The sequence below is a fragment of the Capra hircus genome, chromosome 7 (genome assembly GCF_001704415.2).
Source record: "Capra hircus breed San Clemente chromosome 7, ASM170441v1, whole genome shotgun sequence".
In the NCBI taxonomy this organism is placed as follows: Eukaryota; Metazoa; Chordata; class Mammalia; order Artiodactyla; family Bovidae; genus Capra; species Capra hircus.
In genome coordinates, this window is record NC_030814.1 from 70168582 (window position 1) to 70188127 (window position 19546).

The 19546-nt window shown below is 48.3% G+C and overlaps 1 protein-coding gene across 5 annotated transcripts; it reads left to right on the plus strand.

Moving 5' to 3' along the window:
• Positions 271-18698, plus strand: LOC102171703 (H-2 class I histocompatibility antigen, Q10 alpha chain). 5 transcript variants are annotated; one of them, XM_018050551.1, is made up of 8 exons: positions 273-792; positions 3046-3153; positions 7916-8176; positions 9255-9530; positions 16637-16912; positions 17024-17122; positions 17451-17492; positions 17731-18698. In XM_018050551.1, exons 1-6 carry the CDS (start codon positions 630-632, stop codon positions 17119-17121), a joined length of 1182 nt encoding a protein of 393 aa, XP_017906040.1. In that variant the 5' UTR covers positions 273-629; the 3' UTR covers position 17122; positions 17451-17492; positions 17731-18698. The 5 variants fall into 5 exon arrangements, with proteins under 5 accessions (XP_017906043.1, XP_017906042.1, XP_017906040.1 ...); XM_018050552.1 differs by having other exon boundaries at positions 17451-17483; XM_018050554.1 differs by lacking the exon at positions 16637-16912 and having other exon boundaries at positions 271-792.

Below are 19546 nucleotides of genomic sequence, written 5' to 3' on the forward strand. Positions count from 1 at the left end.
ATATGAGAGAACGCTGGGCTGAAAAGCACTTTTCTGAACATGAGAGTCCCTAGTGAGAATTCAGGGGTCCTGTGAACCCAGATGGGGAAAATAACCTATATTTTCACTAACTTCTATTTGAAATTTCGCCGCTCTTTCCTGATGGATGGAGGTAAGAAAGCTCAGTGAGGTTATCTCCAACAGAAACCACAAGAGTTTTAAAATTACGACAGTTGTCGCAGACACCTCTCGACTTGCCAGACGGCTGTAACGTGAGCTTCACCGCCTGGTCTACTTCGTGAGGTAGTATACACGAAAGGCTGCGAGGCTGTATTTCACAGTTGATCTATTGGTTTTCGTTCCTGTTTTTCATCCGAGGCCCAGCAGAGCGAGCCATCGAGGAGCGGGGGGCGGGTCCCAGTGGTGCGCCGGTGTCCCGTGCGGAAGTCTGAACCCGAGCCAGGGTGGGTTCGCACCCGCAACCCACTCCAGTGTTCTTGCCTGGAGAATCCCAGGGACGGCGGAGCCTGGTGGGGTCGCACAGAGTCGGACACGACTGAAGTGACTTAGCAGCAGCAGCAGCGGCCCAGAGGGAGCTGAGCGCTCACCCGCCGGGGACCGGGGAGGGGACGCGGCAGGCGTTAGCACAAATGAAGGCGGACCCCCCGGGCACCGGCGCCCTCGGGCGGTGCGTGAGGCTGGCGACCCGGTGGCCTCGTAGTTCCGGGAGTGCGCGGCACCCGCGGCCGCCGCCACCACCACTGCTGCCGCTGCTGCTACTGCTGTCCGGACTGGTGCAGAAGGGAGCGGCAGGTAAACGGGGCGGCGGGGGTCGGGGGGCGCTGCTAGGGAAAGATCCTCCAAGAACACAGAGGCCATTCCGGGTTTGGAGGAGAGGAGAGCATGGTCAGTCAGAGAGCTGACCCAAGATAGCCGAAGCCACAGCTTCCTGGGGATCCCTTGGCCCGTCTGGAGGACGCCGCTCGCACTCCGGCTCCCAGACCTGGTCGTCCAGGAAGAAAATCTCCTTGGGGGCAGGAATCTGAGCGCGGCCTTGGAATCTGCACAGGCCTCTGCTTGCTTGCTCGACGAGGCACCTGCCCATTGCTATAGGTCTCCCTGGCTCCCTGCAGAGGTTATCTCGCGTGGCCCGGGCAGCTCCTTGTTGAGGTAGCGGGTGAGGGGAGCAGCAAGGATTTTATTGACTTGGTGGGGAATTTCCATACTTTTCCAATTTCCATTCTGCAGGCAGAACTGCAGAGCTGATCCTCTCCCCGCCTCTCCCCTGCCGGATTCCCGATCACCCCCACCGAGCACCACCCATCCTAACTGCCCAGAGACCTGAAGATTATTAGCACAGACCGGGAGTGTCCACCGTCATGGCAGTAATAATAGCTGATGTCCTTTATTCCAGGCTCTGTACTAAAGGCTTCAAGTACAAGAAGCCATTTTGGCTGTAGAAAATTCAAAATGTAAATTTAAATTTACATTTACAGATCTGTAAATGTAAATTTACAGATTTAAAATAGGGTCCGGAGAGAACGCTAGGGGGCAACACTGGGATCCAGATTCGGAGATTTTTTTCCTCTCTTTTTTTCAGAGTTTTTAACCATATTTGTACTTGGGCCTTGTCTCAGAATGTTTTTTATACGCAAATGAAATACAGATGATTGCAAAGGACCCAAATTATATTTTTATAAGCTATTAAAAATTTTAGCTATAAATATAAATTTGTGATATGTAATATATGTGCTTCTAATTAACACATTAAATCACCCATGAAATAGCAACAATTCCCAGAATTTGTAAGTATTGAGGGTAAAGCATATTTACAGGTGTCCGAAACCACTGTCATGTGATTGGAAAACATCTGTGGATTCTATCATGGACCACTGCACTGCTGCTGCTAATCCTGCTGAACTTCCATTCAGCATGGAAGATGGGCCAAACTTCAGCTAGAGCTTAGTGAAAATAAAGAGGTTATTTTTTACGTCCAAGTTGAGGCTCCTGAATGCAATAGGAGGATTCAGGGCTTCCCTGGTGGCTTAGTGGTAAAGAATTCACCTGCCAAGCAAAGGAGACACACATGTAAAGAACAGACTTTTGAACTCAGTGAGACAAGGCAAGGATGGGGTAATTTGAGAGAATAGCATTGAAACATGTATATTACCATATGTAAAATAGATGACCTGTGCAAGTTTGATGCATGAAGCAGGGCATCCAGAGCAGGTGCTCTGGGACAACCCAGAGGGATAGGGTGGGGAGGGAGGTGGGAAGAGGGTTCGATGGGGAGAACACATGTATACCTGTGGCTGATTCATGTTGATGTATGGCAGGAAGCCAGCACAATATGGTAAAGTGATTATCCTCCAATTAAATTAATTTTTAAAAAAGAATGGTATAATAAATGTCCTGGAACGTAAAAAATGTGGGGGAGGATTTCTGTATCTGGGTGTTCTGTTTCATATACTAAATATACATATGTCCTCAGAAAATGAATATGTATTTCTCCAAAGATGTATATGCATGTTCCGTTTCTCCTATTAAATATATAATCTGTTATTTTTTCTTAATGAAGGAAATGGCAACCCAGTCCAGTGTTCTTTAAACAACAAACAGATGTTTGTCAAATGAGTAATATTGCAAAAGGAGAGGCCAGGGCTGCCTAGCTGAGCAGCTGGGCAGGGCTGAGCCAGGCAGGAGTGCATGGGTTCTCCTTCTGGCAGCATATGAGCATCACCTGGGAGGTTTCAACGCCTGCCAGTGTCCAGCCTTCCTTTACCTCCAAACCAACTAAATCCATGTCAATGGCAGGATTGTCAAAGCTGCTGGGTGGTGTTAAGCAGCCAGATGGAGACATCCCAGTCCTGGCTGCTCTCCTGGCTTTGTGCCTGCCTGCTGGGGAAATTTCCTATCACTCCTGAGGCAAAACCCCCATGTTCCTCTTCCCTTCCAATGTGCCTCTCATTGTTGTCATTCCATACTATCTCTCCCAGCGAGTACAAGGATGGGAAGGATGTTTATGCCTTAAGATTCATACTATCCTTTTCCATTTCCTCCTTGCAGAGAGTCCCTGGGGGCTGCCCTTAGTGGCTGATGGCCCAGCTTCCATGGCAAAGGTGGTGATGGCAGAACTGACAAACCTGAAGTTGGAAAACAAGTCATGGCCTAGAGGTAAGACCTTGCCTGCCTCCTGAAGAAAGGATAGGACGGTGGAGGCCAGGAGCACCCAGCCTGCAGGAGGCCATGTCCACTGTCTAGGAATCTGGAGGACTGTCTTGGGGTGGGGAAACTCTGCCAGGATAGAGGATACAGAGGCCAAGGCCTCTGGACAGTGTCCCAGGGGCTGAGACTTGGCCTCTAGAGAGCTGACCCAAGCATCTTTCCCACCCCACCCCAAACTCCAGTTCTCTCCTTCCCAAGGCCACCTCTGCCTCCAGAATAGGAAAAGACTGAGACTAAGAAGGTGCTGTCTCCATGCCTGTTTAGTCGCTCAGTCATGTCGGACCCTTTGCGACCCCAGGGACTGTAGCCTTCCAGGCTCCTCTGTCCATGAGATTTCCCCGACAAGAGTACTCAAGTAGGTTTCCATCTCTTTCTCCAGGGAATCTTCCTGACCTAGGGATTTAACCTGAGTCTCCCGCACTGCAGGCATTTTTTTTTCTTTAACCACTGAGCCACCTGGGAAGCCTGCCCCATGCCTGTACTTTTTCATATGTTCATTATCTCATTGGATGCTCCAGTACTGTGGAGCAGGTCAGTTAATTGAGCCTACCTACAGATGAGGAAACCAAGGCCTGGAGCTTTGAAATAACTTCCTCAAAGCCATGCAGCTAGGGACTGGCAGTGTTATATGGATCGTAGGGGAGGTGTTCAGTTCAGTTCAGTTCAGTCACTTAGTCATGTCCGACTCTTTGCGACCCCATGAACTGCAGCATGCCAGGGCTCCCTGTCCATCACCATCTCCTGGAGTTCACTCAAACTTATCTCCATCGAGTCAGTGATGCCATCCAGCCATCTCATCCTCTGTCATCCCCTTCTCCTCCTGCCCCCAATCCCTCCCAGCATCAGAGTCTTTTCCAATGAGTCAACTCTTAGCATGAGGTGGCCAAAGTATTGGAGTTTCAGCTTTAGCATCATTCCTTCCAAAGAACACCCAGGACTGATCTCCTTTAGAATGGACTGGTTGGATCTCCTTGCAGTCCAAGGGACTCTCAAGAGTCTTCTCCAACACCACAGTTCAAAAGCATCAATTCTTCGGCACTCAGCTTTCTTCACAGCCCAACTCTCATATCCATACATGACCACTGGAAAAACCATAGCCTTGACTAGACGGACCTTTGTTGGCAAAGTAATGTCTCTGCTTTTGAATATGCTATCTAGGTTGGTCATAGCTTTCCTTCCAAGGAGTAAGCGTCTTTTAATTTCATGGCTGCAGTCACCATCTGCAGTGATTTTGGAGCCCCCAAAAATAAAGTCTCTCACTGTTTTCACTGTTTCCCAATCTATTTCCCATGAAGTGATGGGACCAGATGCCATGATCTTTGTTTTCTGAATGTTGAGCTTTAAGCCAACTTTTTCACTCTCCTCTTTCACTTTCATCAAGAAGCTTTTTAGATCTTCTTCACTTTCTGCCATAAGGGTGGTGTCATCTGCATATCTGAGGTTATTGATATTTCTCCCGGCAATCTTGATTCCAGCTTGTGCTTCTTCCAGCCCGGCGTTTTTCATGATGTACTCTGCATAGAAGTTAAATAAGCAGGGTGACAATATACAGCCTTGACGCACTCCTTTTCCTATTTGGAACCAGTCTGTTGTTTCATGTCCAGTTCTAACTGTTGCTTCCTGACCTGCATATAGGTTACTCAAGAGGCAGGTCAGGTGGTCTGGTATTCCCATCTCTTTCAGAGGTGGGGAAGATGCAAAAACATCTCCTGGCCTGGGTGGCAAAGGGGCTGGCTGGCTCCTTCCTCCCCAACCATGGTCAGAGGAAGAAGGAGGCCAGGCTAATGGGGTGCAGGACTGCTCCTTTTTGAAGACCAGCCATGTGGCCAAGAGACTAGGAATGGCAGTGGAGAGTTAGGGTGGAAGTGGGGGAAACTAACGTTCACGTAGGCCGTGAAACAACAACGGGCATGTAGCAACTTCCTTAGGCCACGTCACTGCAGGAGCAGATGCCACTGGATGCCTGCCATGTAGCCCCCACTTCCTCCTGCCTTGGTCCCACAGTACCTGGCACTGACCCCAGTCTGGAAGGTAGAGAGTACCAGCTACACAAAGACACAGGATCTTTTCTGTCCCTCACTTCCAGGGCAGGTAGAGCTGCTGCAGATCAGAGCCAAGGAGTGGGTGGATCACCTTGACATGGAGAAATCATAGCCTCTGTTCTCCCCCAAAGAACTTTGTGCCCATTCACAGCTGCCAGCACAGGAGTATCCCCACACTGCCCTTAACTCAAATATGTGCAAGGAAACAGCACCACGAGAGATAATTCAGTCATTTCCCAGGAGGCCCACACCGGTTCAGGCCTGACGTTAACCCTTCACTCAAACACTCCTAACATTGACCACTCTTTCCTCCCATCAGGAGGTTTCTCCAGGCATGAGAAGACAGCATCCCTTTTCTCAGTTTAGAAGAAGACAGCAGTCCCTGGGGAGAGAATCTGGGCTGCCCTCATTCTAGTGCATGCCTTTGAGTACTACACTTGGTCTCCCCTGGGCCTTGATTCCCTTATCTGTAAAATGGGACCAATCACAGTGACCTCTTAGGTTTATTGTAAGGATGAACTAAGATAGTGAATGAGGAGGAGTTAAACCAGTGCAGGCACAGTGGTCACTCCAAAAATAGCAACTCTGATTATCCTCATACCATTCATGTTCTTGTTTTTTGTCCAATTTAGCAACTTCCAGTTGTGTGCTAGGCCCTGGATAAATAGAGGGCAGATAGACTTCCCACCCTTATGAAATCCATAGTTTCACAGGGAGCACAGGACACTCTTGAGATCCCTCTGTGAGACATCAGGCTGAAATCAGGAGGACTTCCTGGAGGAAGGGATGCTTGACTGAAACCTGAGGGATGTGGAGAGTGGCTGAGAGAAAACAGATAGGGGGATGCCTGGGGCAGAAGAAACAGCAGGTACAGAGGACCTGGCCAGAGTTTGGTATAGCCTGAAGTAACAAGGAGGCAATAAAAAGAGAGCTGTGAGTGTAGAGATGTGTTTGACTCCTTTCACATGCGAATGTTCAACCAATGAGCACCCACTGTAGGCCAGAAGCTGTTCTAGGTGCTGAGGAAACAGAACAATCCATACAGGAATCCCAGACCTTTGGAGAGCTGACACTGCAGAGGAAAGAGTCCATTAACAAGACAAACAAATGCATACTCTCTAGTCAGTGCAAATGCATACTCTCTCCAGTGCTCTGGAGAAAAATAACACAGAGACAGGAGTTTTAGGGGATAAAAACTTCTGAGCAAAACTTTTTTAAAAGTTAAGTATGAAAGCAAGCCAGGAATATCTCTGAGAAATTTGACCTGAGTTTAAGATACAGCGTTTATTTGAATAGCTTGAGTCAGGACTGCCTGCTAAGTAGATTTCATCTCCAGCGCCAAGTTAAATCAGTGAGTTTGGAGTTATGGTAGAGAGGCAGCATTGGACTGAAAGAGATAAGAGATCAACTAATCTTCAGCCTCCCTGGTGCTGCTGCTGCTGCTAAGTTGCTTCAGTCGTGTCCGACTCTGTGCGACCTCATAGATGGCAGCCCACCAGGCTCCCCCGTCCCTGGGATTCTCCAGGCAAGAACACTGGAGTGGGTTGCCATTTCCTTCTCCAAAGCATGAAAGTGAAAAGTGAAAGTGAAGTCGCTCAATCGTGCCCAACTCTTAGCGACCCCATGGACTGCAGCCTACCAGGCTCCTCCGTCCATGGGATTTTCCAGGCAAGAGTACTGGAGTGGGTTGCCACTGCCTTCTCCGCCTCCCTGGTGGCTCAGATGGTAAAGAATCTGCCTACAGTGCAGGAGACCTGGGTTTGATCCCTGGGTCAGGAAGATCCCCTGGAGAAGGAAATGGCAACCCACTCCAGGTTTCTTGCCTGGAGAATCCCATGGACAGAGGAGCCCAGTGGGATACAGTTCCTGGGATCACAAAGAGTCGGACATGATTGAGCGACTAACACACAGTAATGTCTGTTGTGGGAACAGAAGGGAGTGGGGAATGGAATCAAGGTGCCACCAGCTTGGCAGTAATGGTTCAAGCTAAGAATGATGTCCAACCTTTCTCAAGCATGTCTGGGCAATGAATTAAGCTTAATTAACCACATAAATTAAGCTCCCAAGCAACCAACTTTTTAAAAATATCCCACCCTTTTTGTGAGAAATTGGAAACCAGACAATCACACTCACTAGAGATGAATACAAAGTATGAGTAAGTAGGCCCTGCATGAGGAGCTGAGAAACCTTCTGAGAATAAAGTCCATAAGCCTTAATGCATGAGCTTTGGCCTCAGTGTTCAACTGGTTCTGTCTATATTTAATCTCTTTGGATGCCCTTATATATTTTTTTTTCACTGAAATTGCTAGTGCTTACTCTTGCTAATGGACTTCCCAGGTGGTGCTAGTGGTAAAGAACCTGCCTGCCAATGCAGAAAACATAGGGACTCATGTTTGATCCCTGGGTTGGGAAGAGCCCCTGGAGGAGCAGCAACCTACTCCAGTTTTCTTGCCTGGAGAATCCCATGGACAGAGGAGCCTGGTGGACTACAGTCCATGGGGTTGCAAAGAGTTGGGCATGACTGAAGTGACTTAGCACGTACACACACATTCTTGCTCATAATGAATTCTCTTGGATAAGTTTCTACTGCCAACCTCACCCAGCACACCGAGGCCTGGTGTAGACCCTGGTCGTCTATGTGAACCCAAGACCAGTTTGTGTTTCCACAGGGACGCACTCCCTCCGCTACCACTACCTGTACCTGTCAGAGCCGGGCCCGAGCCTCCCTAAGTTTCTTGCTGTAGGCTACGTGGATGATCAGCCTTTTATCCGGTATGACAGTCGTGTGGACAAAGCTGAGCCCCAGGCTCCGTGGATTACGCCCATGAATGCCAAGTACTGGGAGAAGGAGACCAAGAAGCAGAGGAAATGGGCAGAGATTCATCAGGTGGAGACATGGCAAACGATGGGCTACCACAACCACAGCAGCGGTACGTTGGATGGACACCTCATTCTCCTTCCTTCACCCTCTGCACACTCACTCTCTGGGCGGCTGTACTTGTCAGAGGGTGTGGGGCAAGCCTCTGATACTTGGCTCTTTTCAGTCTCCTTCCCCCACAGTCAAGCAGGGGCCTCAGGGCCTCAGAATCCATTGTGGCTTCGGCAGCCAGCCCACAGGCCAGTGCAGCAAGCATCATAGAAGCTTGGGCCCATGATGTCTTCCCCTCACCCCTTGCCTACCCCTTAGCTAACCTGGGCTCTGAAACTCAGCTGATGGGGAGAGCATTTCCCTGCCTCATCCTCACTCATACCTACCCCCAGGCCCTCTGGCACCACCTCAGCTTCCCCCTCTCAGCAACAGTGCACTTGGGCCCACCACCAGGGCTGCTGCTTATTCTGAATGAAGTGCTTATGGAGCACAGCTTGTTCACACAACACCGTCCATCTCTGTGCCTGGATATGCAAATGCCCAGACTAAAAGCCTCAGGTCCCCAGAGGCCTCAGAATCAGTAGCTACAAAGGATATAAAAGATTGAGACTGAGAAGGGCTGTGCATCAGCCAAGGGCCCCCAGGATAAGCATGGCATGACTTAGTCTTACCATTGAGAACTGTTTATACCCACAAGTGGGCTTCCCTGATGGCTCAGCTGGTAAAGAATATGCCTGCAATGTGGGTGACCTGGGTTTGATCCCTGGGTTGAGGAGATTCCCTGGAGAAGGGAAAGGCTACCCACTCCAGTATCTGGCCTGGAGAATTCCATGGACTGTATAGTTCATGGGGTCACAAAGAGTCAGACGCAACTGAGCAACTTTCACTTCACTTTGAAGTAGTGTGGGATATGAACTAAGGATGTATCTAATTATGAAGTGGGGTGTTTGTCCCACATGAGAGGCCTAGCAGGTTTCTCAACCCTGCTTATGAAAATTACTTGGGAGATTTCTATCTAAATGATGATGCCCTGTCCTTCTACTTTTTTGATGTCCCTGTGGGTGGTAGGCTTCTCCCTGGCTGCCAGGGACTTGACCCCCAGCCCCCACTAATGACAGCTTTCTTACCTGTACTCATAGGCATGCACAGCACTCACCGCATGTTTGGCTGCGAGATCCAGGAAGATGGCCACTTCAACAGCTTCTGGCGGTTTGGCTATGATGGGCAAGACCACGTGTCACTGGACATGGAAACTCTGAGCTGGGTGTCAGCTAACCCCGTGGCTCTGTTGACCAAGCGCAGAATTGACACAGAGCACTGCTATGCTGAGTACGACAAAGCCTACCTGGAAGGCCCCTGCCTCGCCTCCCTGCACAGATACCTGGAGTTAGGAGGCCAGAGAGTCACCCGGAGAGGTAAGGTTCAGCCTGTGGCAATGTAGATTGGCCCCACGCTCCCATTCTCAAGAGCCATCCCATCTGACAAACAAGTCTCTGGGGGATGAGAGGTGGGCTGCGTCCCCAGGCTGTGTCCCCCTGGCCCAGGCAAGCCCTCTGGGATCCAGAAAGATGGCCAGCTAGCCAACTGCTTTTTGCTGCAGACTAAGAACAAAGCCCAGACCTCAGGTCTTCGCTCCAAATAAGATAGAGTGTGGAGTTCTGGAGTCTCCCCTGTTTCAAAGTGGTCTTGGGAATAAAGTCTCTTAATCTGGGTTTCATTTTCTTCATCTGCAGAGCAAGTGGGTCAGACTAGGTCCTCCTAAAGTCCTTTGGGGATTTACCAGCCTGTAACTCTGCTCCTTGGGAAACAGATCTCAGGTCCCAGGAGAATAGCAGCCCTCACCTCTCCCTAGACCACTGGGGACTGACAGGGAAGCTGAAGCTTTTTTCCCCTTTCCGCCCTCACACTCCTCATGCTCAATGTGCTCCCCAGACTCCAGGTGCATCATAAACTTCTCCTGACTCCAGCCAACCAGGGCTAGAGACACAAAGGCTGGGGTGGACACCAGGGAAGGTGGGTGCTTGGGGCTGCCTAGGGTGAAAGCCTTTCTGGCTGAGGTTGCCAGGGGTGGAGCTGATCAGAACACCCAGGACACCATGGATGTCTGGCAATTGAATGGTGGGACATGAATCAGCTGAGGTAATAGTAACAGGACAGATAACATCAGGAGTAGAAGATGTGATTGTGAGAGCAGAGCATGGTGGACAGAGCTCAGGCATTGGAGCCTAGCCTCCAGATAGTGCATCCCAGCTCCAGGATTAACTGGCTGTGTGACCTTGAGCCAGTTACTCGCCTTCTCTGCACTTGAGTTTCCTCATCAGTATAATGAGGATAGTAATAATAGCCGAGCCTCTCCAAAGCACCATATTGGTGTGCATTAAATGAGTACTGTGGAACTCTCATTTAGCACCAGGTTTGTCCTATGTCCTTCACCTGGGAGATTAGTGAGGATTCTTCACAGAAGCAGAACCAACAGGCTACATGGAGAGAGAGAAAGAGTTGTGTTCCAAGGAACTGGCTCATGTGACTATGGTTGCTAAGTTCCACCATCTGTGGTTGGCAAGCTGGAGACCCAGGAGAGCCAATGTTGCAGTTCCAGTCTGAGACTAAAGGCCTGAGAACTGGGAGAGCTAGTGGTATGGTTCCTTCAAATGACAGAAAGTTTGAGACCCAAGAAGAGTCAGTGTTTCAGTTTGAGTCTGAAGGCAGGAAAAGACCAGTATTCTAGCTCAGCTATCATGCTAGAGGAGCTCCCTGTTACTCAACCTCTTTGTTCTGTTCAGATCTTCAGTTGAGTGGATGGACCCACTCACACTGCAGAAGGCAATCTGCTTCCCTGAGTCCAGTGATTCACATGATAGTCTCAGGCAGAATACTCTTCAACATAAATCGCAGCAAGATCCTTTTTGACCCATCTCCTAGAGTAATGACCCACCTCCTAGACAAAAATAAACACATGGGACTTCATTAAACTTAAAAGCTTTTACATGGTAGAGAAAACATAAACAAGAGGAAAAGACAACCCTCAGAATGGAAGAAAATATTTGTAAACAAAGCAAGAGACAAAGGACTGATTTCCAAAATATACAAACAGAACATGCAGCTCAATATTAAAAAAATAATAATAATAACCCAATCAAAAAATGAGTAAAGACCTAAGTACATTTCTCCAAGAAGATATACAGATGGCCAAGAAATACATAAAAAGATGTTCAATGTCACTCATTATTCAGCTCAGTTCAGTCACTCAGTCGTGTCCAACTCTTTGCGACCCCATGAACCGCAGCACGCCAGGCTTCCCTGTCCATCACCAACTCCCAGAGTTCACTCAGATTCATGTCCATCGAGTCAGTGATGCCATCCAGCCATCTCATCCTCGGTCGTCCCCTTCTCCTCCTGCCCCCAATCCCTCCCAGCATCAGAGTCTTTTCCAATGAGTCAACCCTTCACATGAGGTGGCCAAAGTATTGGGAGTTTCAGCTTTAGCATCATTCCTTCCAAAGAAATCCCAGGGCTGATCTCCTTCAGAATGGACTGGTTGGATCTCCTTGCAGTCCAAGGGACTCTCAAGAGTCTTCTCCTTCACCACAGTTCAAAAGCATCAATTCATTGGTGCTCAGCTTTCTTTATAGTCCAAATTTCACATCCATACATGACCACAGGAAAAATCATAGCCTTGACTAGACAGACCTTTGTTGGCAAAGTAATGTCTCTGCTTTTTCATATGCTGTCTAGGTTGGTCATAACTTTCCTTCCAAGGAGTAAGTGTCTTTTAATTTCATGGCTGCAATCACCATCTGCAGTGATTTTGGAGCCCAGAAAAATAAAGTCAGCCACTGTTTCCACTGTTTCCTCATCTATTTGCCATGAAGTGATGGGACTCATTATTAGAGAAATGCAAATCAAAGCTACAACAAGGTATCATCTCACACTTGTCAGAACAGCCATCATTCAAAAATCTACAAACAGGGACTTCCCTGGTGGTCCAATGTTCAGAATCTGCTTTGCAGTGCAGGGGACATGGATTCAAGCCCTGTCAGAGAACTAAGATCCCACGTCCTGCGAGGCAACTAAATGCGCATCAACAAAACTAGAGAGAAGTCCACTTGCCGCAACAGAGATCCGATGCAGCCATAAATAAGCAAATAAAATATATATATTTTTAATCTACAAACAGTAAATGCTGGAGAGGGTGTGGATAAAACAGAACCCTCTTGCACTGTTGGTAGGAATGTAAATTGATACAGTCACTATGGAGTACAATATGAAGGTTCCTTAAAAACCTTAAAATAGAACTACCATATAACTCAGCAATCCCACTACTTGGCATATACCCTGAGAAAACTACAATTTAAAAAGGCACATGTACCCCAGTGTTCATTACAGCACTATTTAAAATAGCCAGGACATGAAAGTGAAACCATTCACCTCAGATTGTGACTCTAACTCACATGGCCAGGACTTGAACACAGCCAAAACCCCATGTGGAACTCCAACCATGATCTTTTCTTAGAATCCCTCACCTGGTGTCTGGACTTACTAAGGAACAGTTTCTTTGTGCCTCAGCATAGAAGGAATCCAGCAAGAGGCAAAGTGATGGGTTCAGTTCAGTTTGGTTCGGTTGCTCAGTCACGTCCAACTCTTTGTGACCCCATGAATCGCAGCACACCAGGCCTCCCTGTCCATCACCAACTCCTGGAGTTTACTCAAACTCATGTGCTCCAAGTCGGTGATGCCATCCAGCCATCTCATTGTCTGTCATCCCCTTCTCCTGCCCCCAATCCCTCCCAGCAGCAGGGTCTTTTCCAATGAGTCAGCTCGTTGCATCAGGAGGCCAAAGTATTGGAATTTCAGCTTCAGCATCAGTCCTTCCAATGAATATTCAGAACTGATTTCCTTTAGGATTGACTGGTTTGATCTCCTTGCAGTCCAAAGGATTCTCAAGAGTCTTCTCCAACACACATTTCAGAAGCATCAATTCTTCAATACTCAGATTTCTTTATGGTCCAACTCTCATATCTCTACATAACTACTGGAAAAACCATAGCTTTGATTATACAGACCTTTGTCGCAAAGTAATGTCTCTGATTTTTAATATGCGGTCTAGGTTTGTCATAGTTTTTCTTCCAAGGAGCAAGCATCTTTTAATTTCATGGCCACAGTGGAATATTACTCAGCTATAAAAAGGAATGAAATTGTGTACTTTATAGTGACATGGTTGGATCTAGAGTCTGTCATACAGAGTGAAGTCAGAGAAAAACAAACATATATTAACACATATTTATGAATCTAGAAAATGGTACACTATACTACACATCTGCTCAGTTGTATCTGACTCTTGCAACCCCATAGACTATAGCCTACCAGGCTCCTCTGTCCATGGGATTCTTCAGCTTCCCTGGTAGAAAATGGTACAATTCAGTTCAGTCACTCAGTCATGTCCAACTCCATGTGACCTCATGGACTGCAGCATGCCAGGCCTCCCTGTCCTTCACCGACTCTTGGAGTTTACTCACACTCATGTCTGTTGAGTCAGTGATGCCATGTAACCATCTCATCCTCTGTCATCCCTTTTTCCTCCCAACTGAGAGGAAGGAATCATAAAGGAAGACTCTGAGTGCTGGCAGAGGATTGTAGACAGGAATCAGACTGGCTTTCAGACCCAGACTCTCCGACTTCAGAGCCCACACTCAAAACCATTCACATTCCAGGGTGAGGGGAGGGTCATCCTTCTTGTCCTAATTTAACAATCTCTTATTAGTTACCTTTTTCGGTGTCATATGTTTTTGCCTTTTCATACTGTTCATGGGGTTCTCAAAGCAAGAATACTGAAGTGGTTTGCCATTCCCTTCCCCAGTGGACCACGTTTTATCAGAACTCTCCACCATGACCCGTCCGTCTTGCATGGCCCTACACGAATTGGCTCATAATTTCATTGAGCTAGACAAGGCTGTGGTCCATGTGATCAGTTTCATTCAGTTCAGTTCAGTTCAGTTGCTCAGTTGTGTCCGACTCTTTGCAACCCCATGAATTGCAGCACACCAGGCCTCCCTGTTCATCACCAGCTCCCGGAGTTCACTCAAACTCATGTCTATCGAGTCGGTCATGCCATCCAGCCATCTCATCCCTTGTCGTCCCCTTCTCCTGCCCCCAATCCCTCCCAGCATCAGAGTCTTTTCCAATCAGTTTGATTAGTTTTCTGTGGTTGTGGTTTTCATTCTGTCTGCCCTCTGAGGGATAAGGATAAGAGGCTTATGGAAACTTCCTGATGGGAGCAACTGACTGTAGGGGAAACTGGGTCTTTTTCTGATGGGCAGGGCCATGATCAGTTCAGTTCAGTTCAGTTCAGTTGCTCAGTCATGTCTGACTCTTTGCGACCCCGTGGATTGAAGCACACCAGGCTTCCCTGTCCATCACCAACTATCAGAGTTTACTCAAACTCATGTCCATTGAGTCAGTGATGCCATCCAACCAGCTCATCCTCTGTTGTCCCCTTCTCTCCCACCTTCAATCTTTCCCAGCATCAGGGTCTTTTCAGATGAGTCAGTTCTTCCCATCAGGTGACCAAAGTATTGGAGTTTCAGCTTCAGCATCAGTCCTTCCAATGAATATTCAGGACTGATTTCCTTTAGGATGGACTGGTTTGATCTTGCAGTCCAAGGGACTCTCAAGAGTCTTCTCCAACAGAACAGTTGGAAAAGCATCAATTCTTTGGTGCTCAGCTTTCTTTATAGTTCAACTCTCACATCCGTACATGACTACTGGAAAAACCCTAGCCTTAACTAGATGAACCTTTGTTGGCCAAGTAATGTCTCTGCTTTTTAATATGCTGTCTAGGTTGGTCATAACTTTTCTTCCAAGATGTAACCATCTTTTAATTTCATGGCTGCAGTCACCATCTGCAGTGATTTGGGAGCCCAAAAAAATAAAGTCTCTCACTGTTTCTCTATCTATTTGCCATGAAGTGATGGCACTGGCTGCCATGATCTTAGTTTTCTGACTGTTGAGCTTTAAGCCAACTTTTTCACTCTCCTCTTTCACTTTCATCAAGAGGCTCTTTAGTTCTTCACTTTCTGCCATAAGGGTGGTGTCATCTGCATATCTGAGGTTATTGATATTTCTCCCAGCAATCTTGATTCCAGCTTGTGTTTCTTCCAGTCAGCGTTTCTCATGATGTACTCTGCATAGAAGTTAAATAAGCAATATACAGTGACAATATACAGCCTTGACGTACTCCTTTTCCTATGTGGAACCAGTCTGTTGTTCCATGTCCAGTTCTAACTATTGCTTCCTGACCTGCATACAGATTTCTCAAGAGGCAGGTCAGGTGGTCTGGTATTCCCATCTCTCTCAGAATTTTCCACAGTTTATTGTGATCCACACAATCAAAGGCTTTGATATAGTCAATAAAGCAGAAGTAGATGTTTTTTTGGAAGCTCTCTTCTACTGGGCCATGCTCAGTAAATCTTAAATCCAATTTTCTGTTGATGGGCAGGACTGTGTTTCATGGCAAATAGATGGGGAAACAATGGAAACAGTGAGAGACTTTATTTTGGGGAGTTCCAAAATCACTGCAGATGGTGATTGCAGCCATGAAATTAAAAGACACTTGCTCCTTGGAAGAAAAGCTATGACCAATCTAGACAGCATATGAAAAAGCAGAGACATTACTTTGCCAACAAAGGTCCATCTAGTCAATGCTATGGTTTTTCCAGTAGTCATGTATGGATGTGAAAGTTGGACTATAAAGAAGGCTGAGCACCAAAGAACTGATGCTTTTGAACTGTTGTGTTGGAGAATACTCTTGAGAGTCCTTTGGACTGTGAGGAGATCAAACCAGTCAATCAATCCTAAAGGAAACCAACCCCAAATATTCACTGGAAAGACTGATGCTAAAGCTGAAACTCCAATACTTTGGTCACCTGATGGGAAGAACTGACTCATTGGAAAAGACCCTAATGCTGGGAAGGACTGAAGGAAGGAGGAGAAGGGGATGACAGAGGATGAGGTAGTTGGATGGCATCACTGATTCGGTGGACATGAGTTTGAGCAAACTCCAGGAGTTGATGATGGCACAGGGAAGCCTGGAGTGCTACAGTCCATGGGGTCGCAAAGAGTCGGACATGACTGAGTGACTGAACTGAACTGATTAGGTACCTACTGTATGCAGGAAGTCACAGAGGAAGTAAATAAAGTCAGTGAGAAAACCCTAGGATCTCTTTAGGAAGAAGAGGGTGTGTCAGTCTTGGACCCAACAGCCCCACACAGGTAGGTCCTTGGAGGTTGGGGACAGGAAGTCAGTCCCCCTCGTGGCAATTAACAGGTCAGTGCTTCTTTGTAGCAGCTGGAAATCAGTCATCCCTGCCTGCAGCAGTGATTGGGTACATCCCCTGGAGAGAGACCTTGTCCCTGTTTCCTTGTCGTCCACCCTGGAAGATGCTGGAGGAGCCCAGAATTAAGCATAAGGGATAGGCAGAGAAGAGCCACTCAGCAGTCTTCCTCCCTCCTCCTCTCCTTGCAGAACCACCCACAGTACGGGTGACAAAGCACTCAGCCCAGGATGGGGGTACCACCCTGAGGTGCTGGGCCCTGGGCTTCTATCCACAAGACATCTCGCTGAGCTGGTGGCTGGGTGAGAAGAAGTTGAATTCAAAGCTTGAGTATATGGAGCCACACCCCAGTGGAGATGGCACCTATCAGATGTGGATGGCCGTGTGGGTGCCGGCTGGGGATGAGACCCAGTACACGTGCCACGTGCAGCACAACAGCCTGAATCACACGCTCACTGTGTCCTGGGGTGAGAAGCTGGGCTTGGCCGGGAGGGGCTGAGGAGGGGAAGGGGAGGGTCCGAGGGGACCAGAGACAGTCCCATGATCTGGGAGTGCTCACTTTTCTCTGTCTTTCTTAGAAATGCCCTCTCATCCAGGACTTAGGGCCATGGTTATCTCTCTCATCCTGATCTTGCTGGTGATTGGCGGTGTTATGAGTTTGACCAAGTGCCTTTAAGGTAGGTGGGTAAGGAACAAGGGAGTGGGAAGCCCTCTGGCTGGTACAGCCTTTTAGGGAACAATATAATGTATCCTTTCCTGTGGCAGCAAGAACTGTTTCCTCCTGGGAGCAGCAACTACTGCTGAGGTCCTGCCCCCTGTCCCCCACCTGTAGAAAAACCCACATGTCGCCACCCCACCCCAGGTGCACACCACCAGGAGGACCTTGTGGATTCCACAGTCAGGGGAGGCCTGGGACTGACTTGGGGAAAGGCCCAGCTGGGGAGAGGAAGAGGGATGGTGAGGACCCACCACTCACTGGGTCTCCTGTGTTCTTTTACTCCACAGCCAGGAATAAGGACCCTTATGAGCAAGCCCCAGGTGACTGTGGTATGGACCAGCTGGAGAGAGGAAACCCCAGATGTTCCCAACACGGCAGAGATGCCTTAGAACTCAGGATGGGGGTGGGGCATGGGGTGTATACTTTCCCTGGCCTCAGCCCCCTGCCCCATGCCACCATCCTGCCCCTAGGCAGAGGGGGTAGGGAGCACTCCAGAGAGCCACCATCTGGGTTTGGTAGAGGGCTGGGGAGCCTGTTGGGGTCACCTCCCTTCCTTTCTTCCTGCAGGTGAAGAGGACTCCCATAATTCTTAAAGCCCAGCAAGATCAGGAGCTGCTCAACTCATCTCCTGACAGAAGTCACAAGGAGGTGTTTTGTGGGGTGTTAGGGGGGCCTGAAAACCCACTCCAGTATTCTTGCCTGGAGAATCCCAGGGACAGGGGAGCCTGGTGGGCTGCCGTCTATGGGATCGCACAGAGTTGGACACGACTGAAGCGACTTAGCAGCAGTAGCAGCAGCAGCAGGAGGGCCTGAAGGCCCCCTACACTGGCTGGCTCATGTGATCTGTGATGGGCCCACCCCACCCCAAAACTGAGCCCTCTTCATCCCCATCAGCCTTGTTACAAGCAGTCTGTGCCACTAAGATGCCTTTACCATCTTCCTAAAGTCCTTTTAATAGTCTAATTATTTCTGGTTTGGGGGGTGGGAGGAGGGGGCAGTAGTTATCCCTCAGCTCCTCTTACACTTGACAATTTGCAGAGTGATTTCATGTTAATTGTAAATCCCACTTGAGCCTCTCAGGCACTCTATGAGTTTGGCAATGTTACTCTCATTCCCACTTGCCCAACATGAAAACCAAGGGTCTGGGCAGTCAGGGAAAAACCCGAAAAATATCCAGAGGTTATAATGGCAGCATCCTGTGTGTAGCTGCTAGCATCAGAAAGAAATGGCTAGATGCCTGCCTCTTTCATAGGTGTGTTCTGTATATATGTATGATCTCCTTTTGTATAGATTAGAGTGTTGGGTGTGTGAGGGTATAGGGGAGGCAGTAAGGGTAGGTGTGTGAAACTGAGGAGATATGTTAGGGTGAGGATGTGTGGGTGTGTATATCTGAGGGTGAGAGGATATATGGGGTACCTGTGAGGGTGAGTGTATGTGTGGTGTGTGGTATCCTTTTGTATTTGAGGAGAAGCTCAGAAGACAGGTACCCGGAGACCTGTTAGTTAGTCCCAGGCAACTGAAGGTTGGGAAACAATTCAGACCATACTTTCCCTATGTCCTATCCTTTTGAATGGTTGAATTTTTACAATAGGCACATGTTACTGTTACTGTAAGGAAAGACCCCTCTTCTCTGTGTCATGTGAAAATGCCTGGGAAGGATATGTCTGAAGAAGGCCCAGCCTCACCTTTGCATATTCAGTGGAGCAGAAACCCCTTGTCTCCTCTCTGAACAAGATTCCAATCTTAGGGCCATTTGATGTGCTAGCAGCTGGGACTCCAGAGCTGAGGCAGAAAGAGAGTGCACTCCATTGTCATAAAAGACACAAGGTCAGACCCCTTCCAGAGCACCCTCTGCCTCCCCTTCAGCTGACCCCACAGTGTGACAGAGCCTCCTGTGGGGACTTTGAAACCTCTGTGTCTACAGCCCTGGGAGGCTCAAAGGCCAAGGATGTGAACGATTGTAATACTAGAAAAGATTCAACCTGCCCTGGTGGTCTGTGGGACCTAAGCAGTGAGCTTGTAATGATTGACTTGTACTGAAGATGTGCCTTATATGTCTGTCTTTCTCACTGATGTTGTCATGCCCCATATATGCTGTGCAAACCACATACTAAGCAGAGTTCTAAGCACTTTATTGCATGTTAGTTGCTCAGTCGTGTCCAGCTCTGTTGAACCTGGGTTGTGGCTCAGACGGTTAAGCATCTGTCTACAATGTGGGAGACCCGGGTTCGATCCCTGGGTCGGGAAGATCCCCTGGAGAAGGAAATGGCAATCCACTCCAGTACTATTGCCTGGAAAATCCCATGGACAGAGGAGCCTGGTAGGCTACAGCCCTTGGGGTCGCAAAGAGTCGGACACGACTGAGCGACTTTACCTTACCTTA